The following is a 15,606-nucleotide window of genomic DNA, read 5'->3' as shown; positions in this document are numbered from 1 at the left end:
TAGTTTAACACTATGATTTTAATTGATAGCACTGATTAGACTGATAGTTTAACACTATGATTTTAATTGATAACACTGAATAGACTGATAGTTTAACACTATGATTTTAATTGATAACACTGATTAGACTGATAGTTTAACACTATGATTTTAATTGATAACACTGATTAGACTGATAGTTTAACACTATGATTTTAATTGATAACACTGAATAGACTGATAGTTTAACACTATGATTTTAATTGATAGCACTGATTAGACTGATAGTTTAACACTATGATTTTAATTGATAACACTGATTAGACTGATAGTTTAACACTATGATTTTAATTGATAACACTGATTAGACTGATAGTTTAACACTATGATTTTAATTGATAACACTGATTAGACTGATAGTTTAACACTATGATTTTAATTGATAGCACTGAATAGACTGATAGTTTAACACTGATTTTAATTGATAACACTGATAAGACTGATAGTTTAACACTATGATTTTAATTGATAGCACTGATTAGACTGATAGTTTAACACTATGATTTTAATTGATAACACTGATTAGACTGATAGTTTAACACTATGATTTTAATTGATAGCACTGATTAGACTGATAGTTTAACACTATGATTTTAATTGATAGCACTGATTAGACTGATAGTTTAACACTATGATTTTAATTGATAACACTGATTAGACTGAGAGTTTAACACAATGATTTTAATTGATAACACTGATTAGACTGATAGTTTAACACAATGATTTTAATTGATAACACTGATTAGACTGATAGTTTAACACTATGATTTTAATTGATAACACTGATTAGACATAGTTTAACACAATGATTTTAATTGATAACACTGATTAGACTGATAGTTTAACACTATGATTTTAATTGATAGCACTGAATAGATTGATAGTTTAACACTATGATTTTAATTGATAACACTGTTTATAGTTTAACACTATGATGTTCCTTTACCAACAGCCAATGAGACATAGAAAGCAGAGAGTAGACAAGAATCTACCAGCTAGGCCACTGGCATGTGCTTTATTAGATTTGATGGTTGAATTTATTATGAGTCATATGATGAAAAACATACCTATGGACCTCTATATGTAAGTACAAGGTATTAATTTTACATATGATGAAAAACATACCTATGGACCTCTATATGTAAGTACAAGGTATTAATTTTACATATGATGAAAAACATACCTATGGACCTCTATATGTAAGTACAAGGTATTAATTTTACATATGATGAAAAACATACCTATGGACCTCTATATGTAAGTACAAGGTATTAATTTTACATATGATGAAAAACATACCTATGGACCTCTATATGTAAGTACAAGGTATTAATTTTACATATGATGAAAAACATACCTATGGACCTCTATATGTAAGTACAAGGTATTAATTTTACATATGATGAAAAACATACCTATGGACCTCTATATGTAAGTACAAGGTATTAATTTTACATATGATGAAAAACATACCTATGGACCTCTATATGTAAGTACAAGGTATTAATTTTACATATGATGAAAAACATACCTATGGACCTCTATATGTAAGTACAAGGTATTGATTTTACATATGATGAAAAACATACCTATGGACCTCTATATGTAAGTACAAGGTATTGATTTTACATATGATGAAAAACATACCTATGGACCTCTATATGTAAGTACAAGGTATTAATTTTACATATGATGAAAAACATACCTATGGACCTCTATATGTAAGTACAAGGTATTAATTTTACATATGATGAAAAACATACCTATGGACCTCTATATGTAAGTACAAGGTATTAATTTTACATATGATGAAAAACATACCTATGGACCTCTATATGTAAGTACAAGGTATTAATTTTACATATGATGAAAAACATACCTATGGACCTCTATATGTAAGTACAAGGTATTAATTTTACATATGATGAAAAACCTAGTTATGGGCCTCTATTTGCAAGTACATGTTTATTGTATTTCCATGTAAACTTGATTTTACAGAACTCAGGGCATGCCTTTTGAGGCGAGCGATCGCTCCGCTCGCCTACCGCTCACGCAAATTAATATCCACGAGAGCGATTTTCCACTCGCGTGGGCCCCAACCAACCTGTACAACAGCCTGATGTTATTTTATATCAATTTTCAATATGTGCTTACCATAAAAATCAACGTTTATTCGGTAAAATTACGTGGTGGGAGCGTGGAACACTTCCGTGTTCATAATGGTCGATCTCCAGCTGAAGTCAGCGCTGTCATTCATGACCTATAATATATATGTATCTGAAATTTGCATTGTACTACCCTCATATGGGAAAAATAGTGACGTATTCGAAGCGGGACATGCATGATATCATGGCATATCATGAATATTGATCAGCTCAGTATGCAGGGAGATTTCAACTTTCGCATCATTGCAAATTGCGCAATTACGATTGATACGATGACTGTTTGGAGTTCTCGTTTTCAACAATCCATCGATGAGTTTAGTTTTAAATTCCGATCTGCCTAGTTTTGTTAGAACGTGGTTTTGCAGACCATCCTACGTGAATGTCTCCTCCAGAACATGAACAACAACTTCGATTTATAGTCGCTACACAAAGTACATGCCCAGAGTTCTGACAATAGCTTGGCGATGTTTTGGAGGGCATTGAAAGAATGACAATAAAATATTATAAGATCGATTATTTTACAAAATAAAAATAAAGATAATCTGTCGATATTTTCCCATCTTATCTTATTATTCTCGTGCAGTTTTCAGAGAAATTCCCGGGTTTTTATTTCATAATCTCCAACACGCAGTTTCATTGTTTTTGTCCGATGATCTATTCAACTGCCGACCACGTCTGTTTTACCTCCATGACTTTATCGACTGCTGTAACATATAAAATATTTGCTCGAATTTTTGCATTGTCGTGATTTCTAAAACAAAGTAGGTCTGCTACTCAGACATGAACGGATCTTGCTACTTTAGTCGGCGACACCGGTCGTCCGTGCACAGGTACTAGGTGGGGTTACGTGTTTTATTGTCTCGGATCAAGTGAACGGTTACAAACTAGGCAAGCAATTTAACGTCAACGTCAAAGCTCAACATCAGAAGGCATTTGTCATCTGGGGTACGTTAGTTTTTGTCAATTCATTATAGTTTTGAACAATCTCAAGTTTGAATTAGCTGCATTTTAAGTGAAATAGAAGTGGTGGTTTCTTCAATGCCCTCCAAAACATGTACTTTGTAGCGACTATAAATCTTTCCGGAGGAGATATTCAGGTAGATGTTTTTATAAAAACGTTCTAAGAAAACAAGACCAGTTAGAATTTGAAATTAAAAACCTAGTTTTCTATTGTACTACTTGAAGTCACAACAAAAAAATGAATATTTTTTCAAGATTTTGATGTGCACAGACTTAACAAAATTGTTGCAATAATAATTGTTGTACAAATAACCAAACGAACTGTTACTTATAAATATATTTTTGCATACATTTTTTTAATGTTAATTTTATTTATTCGGAGCCAACTGGCCAAAAATACAAATAGAAATGAAAATGAAATTTCTTTTTCTTCACTCGCCTGACTATTTTCAGGAGAGGTATTAAATCACTCGCCTACCACTCGCCTGGATGGTTTCAGGAGAGTGATTTTTAGCTCTCCTGCCATTTTCAAAAGACATGCCCTGAGAACGGTCATCTCTAGTGGGTCATTTTCAAACATTCTATTTTCATTCGAAAGTGGAATCTATGTAAATGGACGAGACTGGAAAGATTTGAAAATGGAGTTATGTAAATGACCTAAAACACAACATTTAAAAAAGCACACATTTGACCTCATGATGTACAGACTCAATCAGTAATGTATTTACGCATGCTCCAAACTACTGTGCTATGTTTGCACATGACGCTTTGTAACTAACAGCAAACAGCATTATTTTCGATTAGTTTCGTCTTCGTCGTTTCCACGTATACATTTGTTAAAAAAGTCTGTTGGTCTATGGTATGAAAGTACATAAATATTTATAGGTTGATTTTATTTGAAAACGTTGTCGTGTACATGCAGCCAAAGTAAGTTTTAATGTGTATTATGTTTTTCCTCTATTGTAAACTGACATCTGTAAAATATGGGGCCTCAGTCACAGACTAGGCACACTCTTTGAAGTCAGCTGTGTACATTGGTGATACTAATATTCAGAACAACCAAACCATTGTATTTTCCTTTTTTTATTATAGACGTTCTTTGGGTATTATTCATCGAATCTTGTGTTATCAGAAGAAATGTAGAGTTAGATTACAGTATACATGGAAACAGTTGTGGACAGGTGAGTGGTGTCATTACATTGTCCGTACAGTACTTTGAGACAAAGAGATGCAACTTTCATTTTTAATTGCCACAGTTATACTGAATGCTTCCTATAAGTTAGTGAGAATATACTGTACTTAGTATATAATCTGTGTACTTTCAATGAATTAATTGTATTTCTATACACCTAAATATAAAAATGAACACAAAATGTATACAAATTACAATGTGTACACTTGACCTTTTTAACTTCTATGAAGCAGGAAACAAGTGCAGGAAGTTAGATTAACACTAGTTAATTACTATGTTTCAAAATAGTTCCTTATATGTACATATATCGGTACATTGTATTCAAAAATACCGCCAATGGCGTTGTAGCACAACTGTACAGTTTTTAAAAATGTTTATCCATATGCTAGTCCATACTAACAATAGGTGTACATTTGCTGAATAACTATCCAGTTGCCTATCCAACCATGTTGCTATCTTTACGATAAATGCTATCATTTGGCTGTTGCTATGGGCGTGGTCATGTTGTTAGATATATTTGCATACATTTATGTAATACTATGTTTTTGTTCACTTGTGTATGAATTCCTGATATTGTCTTTGCAATACACGTGATCATTTGGCTGTTGCTATGGGCGTGGTCTTGTTGCTAGGCAAATTTACATACATTTTTTGAATGTTTATTCAATTGTCTATTAAACCCCATTGTTATCTTTGTGAAATACACCACCATTTGGCTGTTGCTATGGGCGTGGTCATGGTTACTAGGGTATTTGCATACATTTTTTGAATGTTTACTCACTTGCCTACCAGATGATATTGTTATTTGACCAAAATATACTGCCATTTGGTTGTTGCTAAAGGGCGTGGTCATGGTCGCTAGGGCCAATTTTGTCAAAATATTTTGAAGAAAATCTGCAGAATAATAGTTTCAGAAACATCTCACCAAGTTTCAGACTCATTGACCAAGTACTTTATGAGATATAAGTTTTTGACCAAAAATGAACATTCTTACACCTAATTTGCATATCACTCATGGAATCATTGTATGCTTAATATATTGTTGTCCATACATCCCAAGATGCATTCCCATTAAATTTCAGCCCAATCTGCTCAGTAGTTTTGGAATTATAGATTTTTAACCAAAAAGACACATTTTTAGCCCTAATTTGCATATCACTGATGGAATCATCATGTCATGTACAAATCTTACTTTACACCCCCTAAAGAATGTTCCCACCAAATTTCGCACCAATCTGCCCAGTAGTTTTTTGACCAAAAATCACATTTTTTTACCCAAATCACACACCTGTGATGCGATCATTTTGATTTGAACAATTTCCCAACTAGACACCCAAGGTAATGGACCCACCAAATATCATGGCAATCGGTTCAGCAGTTTTTGACTTTAAGTTGTTTACACACACACACACACACACATCCACACACACACACACACACACACACACACAGACAGACAGATGCCAGGCGATCCCTATAGCACTACTGAACCTCAGTTCAGTTGTGCTAAAAAGTGTCCATGCTATATAAAAATGGGTGAATTGTAGCTTTCATCTAACCATCATTTAATTTTGGTCTTTCTCTGCAGCACTTGTTAGTTTATTGAAATATTTATTGTCCAATGAGTCATCACTCCTTCCAAAATACAACATATTTCACTTATCCAATAAGGTAAGGCAATAATTTGTGTACAATATTTATAACAACTAGTCGTATTTGTATTAAAACTTGTATTAACCTAAATTTATAACATTTCTATAGATTACTTTTATCCTACTTGTTACAACCCTTGTATTAGTTGTCTAGAAATGCTGTTGATCAGAATGTTGTTTTATCAGTAGTAGTGTAATTAAAACTGGCTTTGAAGGTGCCAAAACATGATCTCAACAGCATTTCCAGACAACTGGTGCAAAGGTAGTATTTGTAATGTCAAGTGGTACTACTGTTGTGATCAATGTAATTATAATACCTATCAAGTGGTACTACTGTTGTGATCAATGTAATTATAGTACCTATCAAGTGGTACTACTGTTGTGATCAATGTAATTATAGTACCTATCAAGTGGTACTACTGTTGTGATCGATGTAATTATAGTACCTATCAAGTGGTACTACTGTTGTGATCGATGTAATTATAGTACCTATCAAGTGGTACTACTGTTGTGATCCATGTAATTATAGTACCTATCAAGTGGTACTACTGTTGTGATCAATGTAATTATAGTACCTATCAAGTGGTACTACTGTTGTGATCAATGTAATTATAGTACCTATCAAGTGGTACTACTGTTGTGATCAATGTAATTATAGTACCTATCAAGTGGTACTACTGTTGTGATCGATGTAATTATAGTACCTATCAAGTGGTACTACTGTTGTGATCGATGTAATTATAGTATCTATCAAGTGGTACTACTGTTGTGATCGATGTAATTATAGTACCTATCAAGTGGTACTACTGTTGTGATCAATGTAATTATAGTACCTATCAACTTTGAGTAAATATAATTAGATATTATTCCCAAATATTTTTCTTCATTCAACCGAGGAAAATACAATTGACACAAGGGGCCTTGAGGAGTAATGAAAACCCTTTAGGTCATGAGTATTTTCCAGCTGAATGAAAAAAAAAATATTGGGGAACAATATCCTCAAGCATAATTTATGAAAAAGCAGGAAAAATAGTGGCATTTTGGAATGTTTTGACTCATGGTTTGAGCACCGCAGAAACAGTGATGAAGACACAGGTTGTCATGACATAGACAATTAGGGTATACACATGTAATCATATTTTCTGTTCAAAGACACTATCCTAGCTTGTGCATGGTATAATGCTCATTTTAATAACAGTTACTCAGACCAATTTGATGAAATAATGAGTTGTATTGGATGATTTGTTTTCAGGTGGTGACATTATTTAATCTGTTCATTACCTATGGTGATACATTCCTACCGAGCCCAAGCAGTTATGATGAGTTGTACTATGAAATTATACGTATGCATCAAGTCTTTGATAACCTCTACTCCATGGGTAAGTTGGTTTCACCTCAGATTAAATAAAGAAATAGTTTCAAGAGTTTGAATTGTACACTTTATTACATTTACACCACTAAAAGTGGATTCTGTGATTTCATATAGAAACATTTAGGCCTTATACTGAAAAAACATTTCAACATTTAACATTTATTTCATTTCTGAAGCGCTTGCTCTATTTTATTTATTTTTTTGAAATATTCAACAGCACTGCACAATAAGTTAAAAGATACATCTAAAAAATACCATACAAAAAAAAATACACACCAGGTAAAATTTAATTTAGTAAATTAAAATAATTTCTAAAAAGTGTTTTTTAAAAAAACAAAAAAACAAAACAACATATATTGGGGAAAATCAGCTGTTACAAGTTGTAAGAAAGTTTAGAAAGGTTCGTTATCAACCGTCTTTTAAATTGCTTCACTTCATCTAAACATTTCAACTCTTCTGGAATGGAGTTCCACAGTCTCAAACCACAGACGGCAAAAGCTCTAGACTACCATTCAACTTATTACAAGATTGTGGAATAACGAGATTGTGACTACTATTTGTTCTTTGATTAGAATTGGAGTTGTGAACTCCCTCAATCATATCTTTAATATACACCAGAGCCTTGCCGTTCAGAGCTTTAAAACAAGCAAAATGATCTTGAATTCTACTCGCACCGTAACAGGAAGCCAATGCAACTCAGTTAGTGATTGTGACACACTATCAAATTTCTTCAAGCATTTAATAAGTGCACTTCTCTACTTTGTAGACATTGCAATTTATCAAATAAGTGGCATACCATACAACATTGAATTTGTGTAATCCAGGTGGGAACTGATCAATGAGTGAACTAGTATTTCATTTTGATTGAGATATTTGCGTATTCGACATAAATTGTATAAATTGTGGCTAGCCTTGCCCATTTGACATGGTCAAAACTAATCTTTGGTTGTTGTCTGGTACCAATAAGAGTATAACCTCTAATTTCAACATGTGGAACAATTTTTTTAGACTAAATAAGCACCACATGTTATTTTTTTGACAAGATAATTTCAAAGTGTGAACCTCTTAAACTAAATGATGTAGTTTGTTGTCAACAGCTTGTTTTTAGCACAACTGGACTTCTTAGGTTCAGTAGTGCTATAGGCATGGCAAAGTGTCTGTCTGTCTGTCTTGACCGATTGCCATGATATTTGGTTGGTATTTTACCTTGGGTGTCTAGTTGGGAAATTGCTCAAATCAAAATAATCTTACCGTTGGTGTGTGATTTGGGTCTAAAAATGTGATCTTTGGTCAAAATACTTAAACTCCAAAAACTACTGTGCAGATCAGTCTGAAATCTGGTGGGAACGTTCCAAGGGGTGTTTAGATTAAGAATTGTTCGTGACATGGTGATCTCATGAGTGATATGTAAATTAGGTCTAAAAATGTGTCTTTTTGGTCAAAAATTTATAATTCCAATTTTTACTAATTACCTGACTGGTTCATTGTGTTCATATACAAGAAGATATTTTAGTCACTGCTAAGTTTTGTATTTTTGATTTCTAGTGAACTAAGTGAGAATAAGTCTTTAGCAAAAATTTCCAGGTTGACAGTATGCCTAGCAACAAGATCATGCCCATAGCAACAGCCAAACAATGGTATATATGGTAAAGGTAAAAACAGGGCTAGATAGGCAACCAAATGTACACAAAGAAAAACGTACTGTTGTGCTACAATGCCGTTTGTGCTATTTTTACAAGTAACTATCATAATCTCTGTGATGATGTAATGTTTTTTGACTTTATAGCATTAAGGCAATCTACTAATGGAGGGGAACACAAAGACTCTGCAGCACAGCTTACCAGTAACTTAGTCAACATCAGGTTAGTTACATCTGTTGAACTTATAATTAGCTTTATTATTAGCTAAAACTAAGCTATTACTTATATATTACAGACACTTTGGCACTGTAGCTAAAAAGTCTTTTAGATCATGTCCTTAGATAATGTAGAACCTTTTACTCAATGGTAGCCATATTTATAGTGAGCAATCATGATTTACCAATTAACTCAAAAACATTAATACATGGAGACTACATTAAAGTCTACCCCTATCTTGCCAGGGTTAAACTTTAAGACATTGACCTTTGACCTTCTATGAAGTCTTAGAATAGAAGACATAGAATTTAGTGTCTGTTTTGAGGTTTTGATTCTAAGGCTGGCAGAAGACAAACAGGTAGGTGGAAGGACAGACACATAGCTGTAGTGAATCAGTTTACATTCAAGATTGAATGTTTATTTAACTATACATTAAATAAACAAATGATTTCTATGTTTTGTACATACACAGAGCTAAAGTGAATCATTTTACACCCAAGATTATTTATTTAACCCCGGAATAACAAATGCATTTAATGTTTCTATAGAGAGCTACACGTATAGTGAATCATTTTGGACTAAGATAACGAATGCATTTAATGTTTTCTACACAGAGCTATAGTGAATCATTTTGGACTAAGATAACGAATGCATTTAATGTTTTCTCCACAGAGATAGTGAATCATTTTGGACTAAGATAACGAATGCATTTAATGTTTTCGACACAGAGCTATAGTGAATCATTTTGGACTAAGATAACGAATGCATTAAATGTTTCTACACAGAGCTATAGTGAATCATTTTGGACTAAGATAACGAATGCATTCAATGTTTTCTACACAGAGCTATAGTGAATCATTTTACTCCCAAGATAGATTCTTGGACTGCAGTCAACTCACTGTCATCACTAACATCAGACCAGGTTAGTTAGAATGTTCATATCCAGTCATTCAAGTGATTAATCTGTTTAAAATCCAATGTAGTGGTCAGTTGTTTGTTCACTATTACCTTCATATTATGCTTTGATTTGGACAGCATACATTTACAAAGCATCTTCCACAATAGATGTCATGATCGGCTATGGCACAATGCCATTGACTCTGCTTTTTTAGCACAAGTGAATCAATAAGGGGTTCATTAGTACATCATTAGCAATGGCTAAATGGTGGTTTACATTGCAAAGATGAAAACTGGAAAGAGTGGGCAAATTAATAAAGATTCCACAAATGTATGCAAATATGCCTAGCAACAAGACCATGCCCATACCAACAGCCAACTATAGTTGGGCTACAGCGCCATTGGTGGTATTTTAATTTACTATCAAGCTTGATGCCCAGGTATTTATATTCGTTCACTCTGTCTACTATTGAGTCTTTGATATGGACAGGTGCTGGGTCACACCGAACTTTCCTAAAATCAATACAGAGCTCTTTGGTCTTTAAAACATAAGATATCAATAATTATCATCACACCAGTCAGTCAGTCATTGGCACTATATTTTTCTGATTGTAGGTTTTAGATGTCGTACGTAGCAATTATGATACACTGACATTGAAACTACAAGATAACCTAGACCAATATGAGAGGTATTCAGAGAAACCAGGGGAGACTGCTTTCTTTACTCAGTTGGTAAGCATATGCTATATGTTGTACAAAGGCAAGATTGATATTACTTTGGAAAACATGCAATTGGCAAAATAAGAAACACATAAAACTACAACTAGATGTAAAGGTGGGTGATTGCAGGGCTTTGGTTATGTAGATGAAATCACATTGTAATCAAGGTCATACTTTAATCATTGAATGAGGTTGAATGAGTGAATATTTGTGGAAAACTTGCTATCAGAGATGCCATTCTACTGTGAGTTTAATAACGTCAACATCTGTTTGTAGCTTATATTGACATGTCACAATAATAGTATAGTTTATGTCTGTGTTAGCTTGCCGATAGTTCATATTTCATTGTTGCAAAATTATAGTGTAAACCTGGGACTACCAGAGGTAGTACTTACGTTATTCAAGATGCTGAATTTCAATTTTCTTCTTTGTCTAGGTGCGGTCCATAATTTCAGACGTGAGACACAGCATAAGTTTATCCAACTTGGAACAACAGACTGTCTTGCAAGAGTTCTCCAATCTGTCATGACACCTTGACAGATGAAAATAACATAATCGGAAAGTAGGCAAATACCATAATATAGACAGAGTAACCTGTGGTTATACAAAATAGAATCAAATTGGTAACCTCTCTACAATAGACTCACTATATAATGCACAATCTTATAAAATGAACACCCTATAGGTCCCCAGATTGGTGTTATCAGTTGAGTGCATACTACATACTATGATCATGATTTATAAAATAGACACTGTCATACTCTGAGGAGTGTATTCTGTAGATTTACAAAGTAGTACCATTAAGTTTTCATGTAAATATCATGTTTACAAAATTACACATCCCTATAGTTTCATGTCCCCCATAGAAATCCTTCTTTATACATGTGGGTTCTTAAATCATTTATTTTCATCAGAAACCCAATTTGAAATTTTATTGAGAGGTAATATTTTCCATACCATTTTTGTCAAGATATGTATGGGCGTGTAAGACATTGGTATTATTAATGACTTTGCCATTATTTTCACAACAAAAAACAACTCAAACAAAGAGGAATGGTTTTTAAATAGAATGATACTAGTAGTGAAAACTTGTTTTTGAACAAAAAGTTGAATATTGCTTTTTATGAACTAAATATAGGGGTGTACTTGTGCTGTCTGTTCTCAACACGAGTGTACACCTTGGGAATGCTGGAGAACCTTGTTTTTGTTCAGCCATGCTACTCTTGTTCTTGAAGAGAGAAAACAGTTCCACATGGTAGCAAGCAAAAATCAAATGGCAGACACAGATTTTGCTGATCATGTGTCAACTTCAGAATTCATTATTATCACACTTTAGCCTAATGTTTTGCTGTCTATTTGGTTTTACAAGTTGTATGAAGAATAAATGGAAAGCTTGTCAGCAAAAAAGCCATTACATAAACATGTACAAACGTGCATGCAGTAACAGCACTACCCTAAATCATTACAAAGCATGTTCTTCTGTGTCAGGGCAACCCATGTGATAACAATGTATAGGTGAAGTCAGAAGGCTGCCCTCAATGGCTGTTCATTGTCAACATCACCTAGTTTGCATATTTATCAACAACTTCAGAAGTGATTGTTTAAAGTTAGTTTCATTTCACATAAAGTATTAAAAATAGTAATAATGATTAGTTTATCTCAGTGTAAGATTGTTTTTTGATTAACAGAACACCTACATGTGTCTGCATATTTAGTAATGTGTTTTCAATAACATGATTATTCCATAAATATAATTGACTGGTATCAAAATACATACAATTTACATACTAATTAGGTTATTTGCATAATCTTTCATTCTGATGATTTCACAAGGATGTGTAAAATATGATATGTAATGCCCCAAAGGTTGTAGAAACAAGATGGCTTCCAGAATGCAATGTAGTTTATGCATGCTAACTATAAATAACGAATTTTAATAGGAGGTACAGTTTAAGTTTGGTATGTTAAATATGTTGTCAATATTATGTCTCCTCATAGCTTAACACTGTAGTGGGTATTGCCCCTAAATCCTTAATCTTTAGCCAATGGGGACTGGATTTATCAAGTACCAAGTATGTTATTTTAGTTTTAAAGCACTGGTATTCAGTTGGTATGCATGTGTTTCTTAAGACATGTATAGAACAAATTAACTCATAAATGTTTGTGTATACATACATATGTACGTACACTGATATGTACGTACATACATGTTTACACATACATACATACATAAATACACACACACACACACACACACACACATACATACTCAGTAGAGGCGTTCTTTGTTCTATACAAGTTCAAGCTACAAACTCACATTTAAATATATTTGTAGTAGTAGTAGTAGTAGTAGTAGTAGTAGTAGCAGTAGTAGTAGTAGTACATCAATCATAATATTTGTAGTGCTTCATTCCAGCATTATCCACACACACACACACACACACACACACACACACACACAATCCCCTCCCAAAAAGGAAGGTTCATGCTACAGATCCAGAAATTATGCGTAAGTGAAAATTCCCTTGAAACTGTGTGTATATAACAATATGAAAGAATTTATAAGATTGCTGTAGACATTGTACCATGTGTAAGTCAAGTTGTACGCTGTCAAACACAAGAACTTTGTAACTACTCATCTTTGACTTGTCCTAACGAGGCACCTTATATCATTCTTATCTTCCCTGGCTGAATAAGTCTCGAGTAAAAGACTGTCACCACTTGGGGCTCTACTATGAGACCACCCAGAGAGCCCCCAGAGGTTAGAGTCTGTGCAACTGAGACTACTGGCTGAACAAAAACTAAACACTAAGAAGACTATCTTATTATTCAAGTGCTGTTGTTGCATTAGTGGGTATCCATAGTAACAAGTGATTGTGTTCCCAGTATTTAGATTTGTCTAAATTTGCAAAGGGCAACTCTGTTTGTGGATAAGAGTGGGAACTTATGGGTAAGATGGCTGTGACTGTCCCTAGTGACCTTTGAACTTAAATGTGTTGGGGACATGTGGTTTATGACAACCAAATCATGGGTAAACAACACAACAAACAGTGCATCTTTAAAATCAGACATTACAATTAATTTTAGTGAAGGTGCTAGGAAATAAATGTAATTGTTACAATTTATAATTTTGACTTAATGTTCCAACCTTCAATTCTGTTGTGTACAAAGTATGAGGAAGTTCAATACGAGTTAAATTAAGTTGGAGAAGCTGTTCATGTACAAGGGAATTAGTTTTTAGAAATTGGTCCAGTCCTGAAAGTTATGATGCCTCAGGGACTAGTTTCCCTGAAAATCAAAGTTCTTCAAATCTGTCCAAACTTTGTCATATGAAAGCTTGTTCATGGTCTTTCTGAAATCATAAAAAGATGTTTGGCATTTTACCATCATGTTTTCAAGGAAATACAGTGTCTTGTTTAGAGTTAACATGGTATTGGACAGCGATATTGGATTCTTAAATGGCTTAATAATCAAATCATTTTGATCTCGGTGACCCCTTATTTTTTTTCTTCATTTTAAGTGAGAACAGGCTTGAGTTTTCTTGAAGAAAATAACAGCAAAAGTTCAAAACTTTTACTCTAGAGGTTCGTACTACGTGAAGAAAAAATCGTAATCCTTCTACTTTTCATACTTTAGTACAATGTACATGTAGATGAAATAACAAAACCATGTTTTTATGTTATGTTGTTTTCCTCATGCACCTTAAATTCTTCTGAAGATGAAATGTGTTATGGTTATGTAGATGTAATTATTCAATACTAGTCTAAAAGTGACAAATTATGTAATTATGTTTTGTCATGATCTGTATATGACACACAAAAAAAAGAACAACATACATTGTAACTATTATGAACTGCCAAGTAATTCCATTCAGTAAGTAAAGAAATTGTTGATTTGTTTAAATCGGAAAGGACCCTTCAGGACTATCAAACCTTTGTTTTGCATGTGTTTGATTTAGCCTAGAATCCAGTTGTGTGGGCATTTTGCTCATTTTACTATAAAGGTTGTATATTCAAACCTATTATGAGAATACTACTTCTCTCGCACAACGTTGAATATGGTAATCCTGTTTAAATTGTACAGCTCAACCCTCTGAGTTAATTCTAATCACATGGTGACACTATTGACGTCCTCTCACTGTGAGAAGAATTAAAATCCCAATAAGAATTAATTTGTGCCTATTTTTCTGGCAGTAGCTCCATTAATGCAATAGGTCATTAGCAAATGTGACAGCAAAATCCCCACATGACTGGATTGTATGCCAAGTGTTTGGTTTGAAACTGCTACAATATTTGGATTTAGTGATCTGATAACAGATTCCTGGTGACCTTTAAGCAGTGGTGTGGAATATTTCAAATGTATTTTTAGTAGCACTATTTTGTCCAAACTTGTATTTTTAGTTTTGAATCTGTGCAATGTTGGTATTTTAAAAAAAAGGAGGGGGTGAAGTTCAGAAATAAATTTACCTTGTGATTTCATTCTTTGTTCTCTGTGTAGTTGGTTTGGTACGAAGCAAAGATGGTGGTTTCCAGAGAATTGCTAAATGATGGATGAATAAAATTAGTGTTGACTTGAAGTCTTGGGAAACATATTAGACACTATTTTGATCAAAAAGGTGCTAATAAATCTATACACATGTACATGTAGTGTTACATGAGCCATTGACCCTCTTGGTGGAGGGTCTAGATGCGTGAGCTAATTACCATTAGTTTTACACTTTCCTGTGTTCATCCTGTATGAAAGTATTCTATTT

General features: G+C 33.4%; 1 protein-coding gene across 1 annotated transcript in view; it reads left to right on the top strand.

The window, feature by feature from the left end:
* LOC144438967 (armadillo-like helical domain-containing protein 3) overlaps positions 1–11,710 on the top strand; it is a 30,246-nt gene extending 18,536 nt beyond the window's left edge. Inside the window, exons 18-25 of the mRNA XM_078128198.1 lie at positions 992–1,122; positions 4,257–4,345; positions 5,945–6,027; positions 7,261–7,387; positions 9,167–9,242; positions 10,080–10,158; positions 10,749–10,865; positions 11,290–11,710. Of these exons, the coding sequence (XP_077984324.1) occupies positions 992–1,122; positions 4,257–4,345; positions 5,945–6,027; positions 7,261–7,387; positions 9,167–9,242; positions 10,080–10,158; positions 10,749–10,865; positions 11,290–11,382 (795 nt within the window). The 3' untranslated portion in view covers positions 11,383–11,710. The remainder of the gene's footprint in view (positions 1–991; positions 1,123–4,256; positions 4,346–5,944; positions 6,028–7,260; positions 7,388–9,166; positions 9,243–10,079; positions 10,159–10,748; positions 10,866–11,289) is intronic.
* Positions 11,711–15,606: the final 3,896 nt, after the last annotated feature.

The sequence above is a fragment of the Glandiceps talaboti genome, chromosome 8 (assembly GCF_964340395.1).
Source record: "Glandiceps talaboti chromosome 8, keGlaTala1.1, whole genome shotgun sequence".
Taxonomy (NCBI): Eukaryota; Metazoa; Hemichordata; class Enteropneusta; family Spengelidae; genus Glandiceps; species Glandiceps talaboti.
Note: the sequence above shows the minus strand (reverse complement) of the source record. Positions and strands in the feature narration are given on the sequence as shown.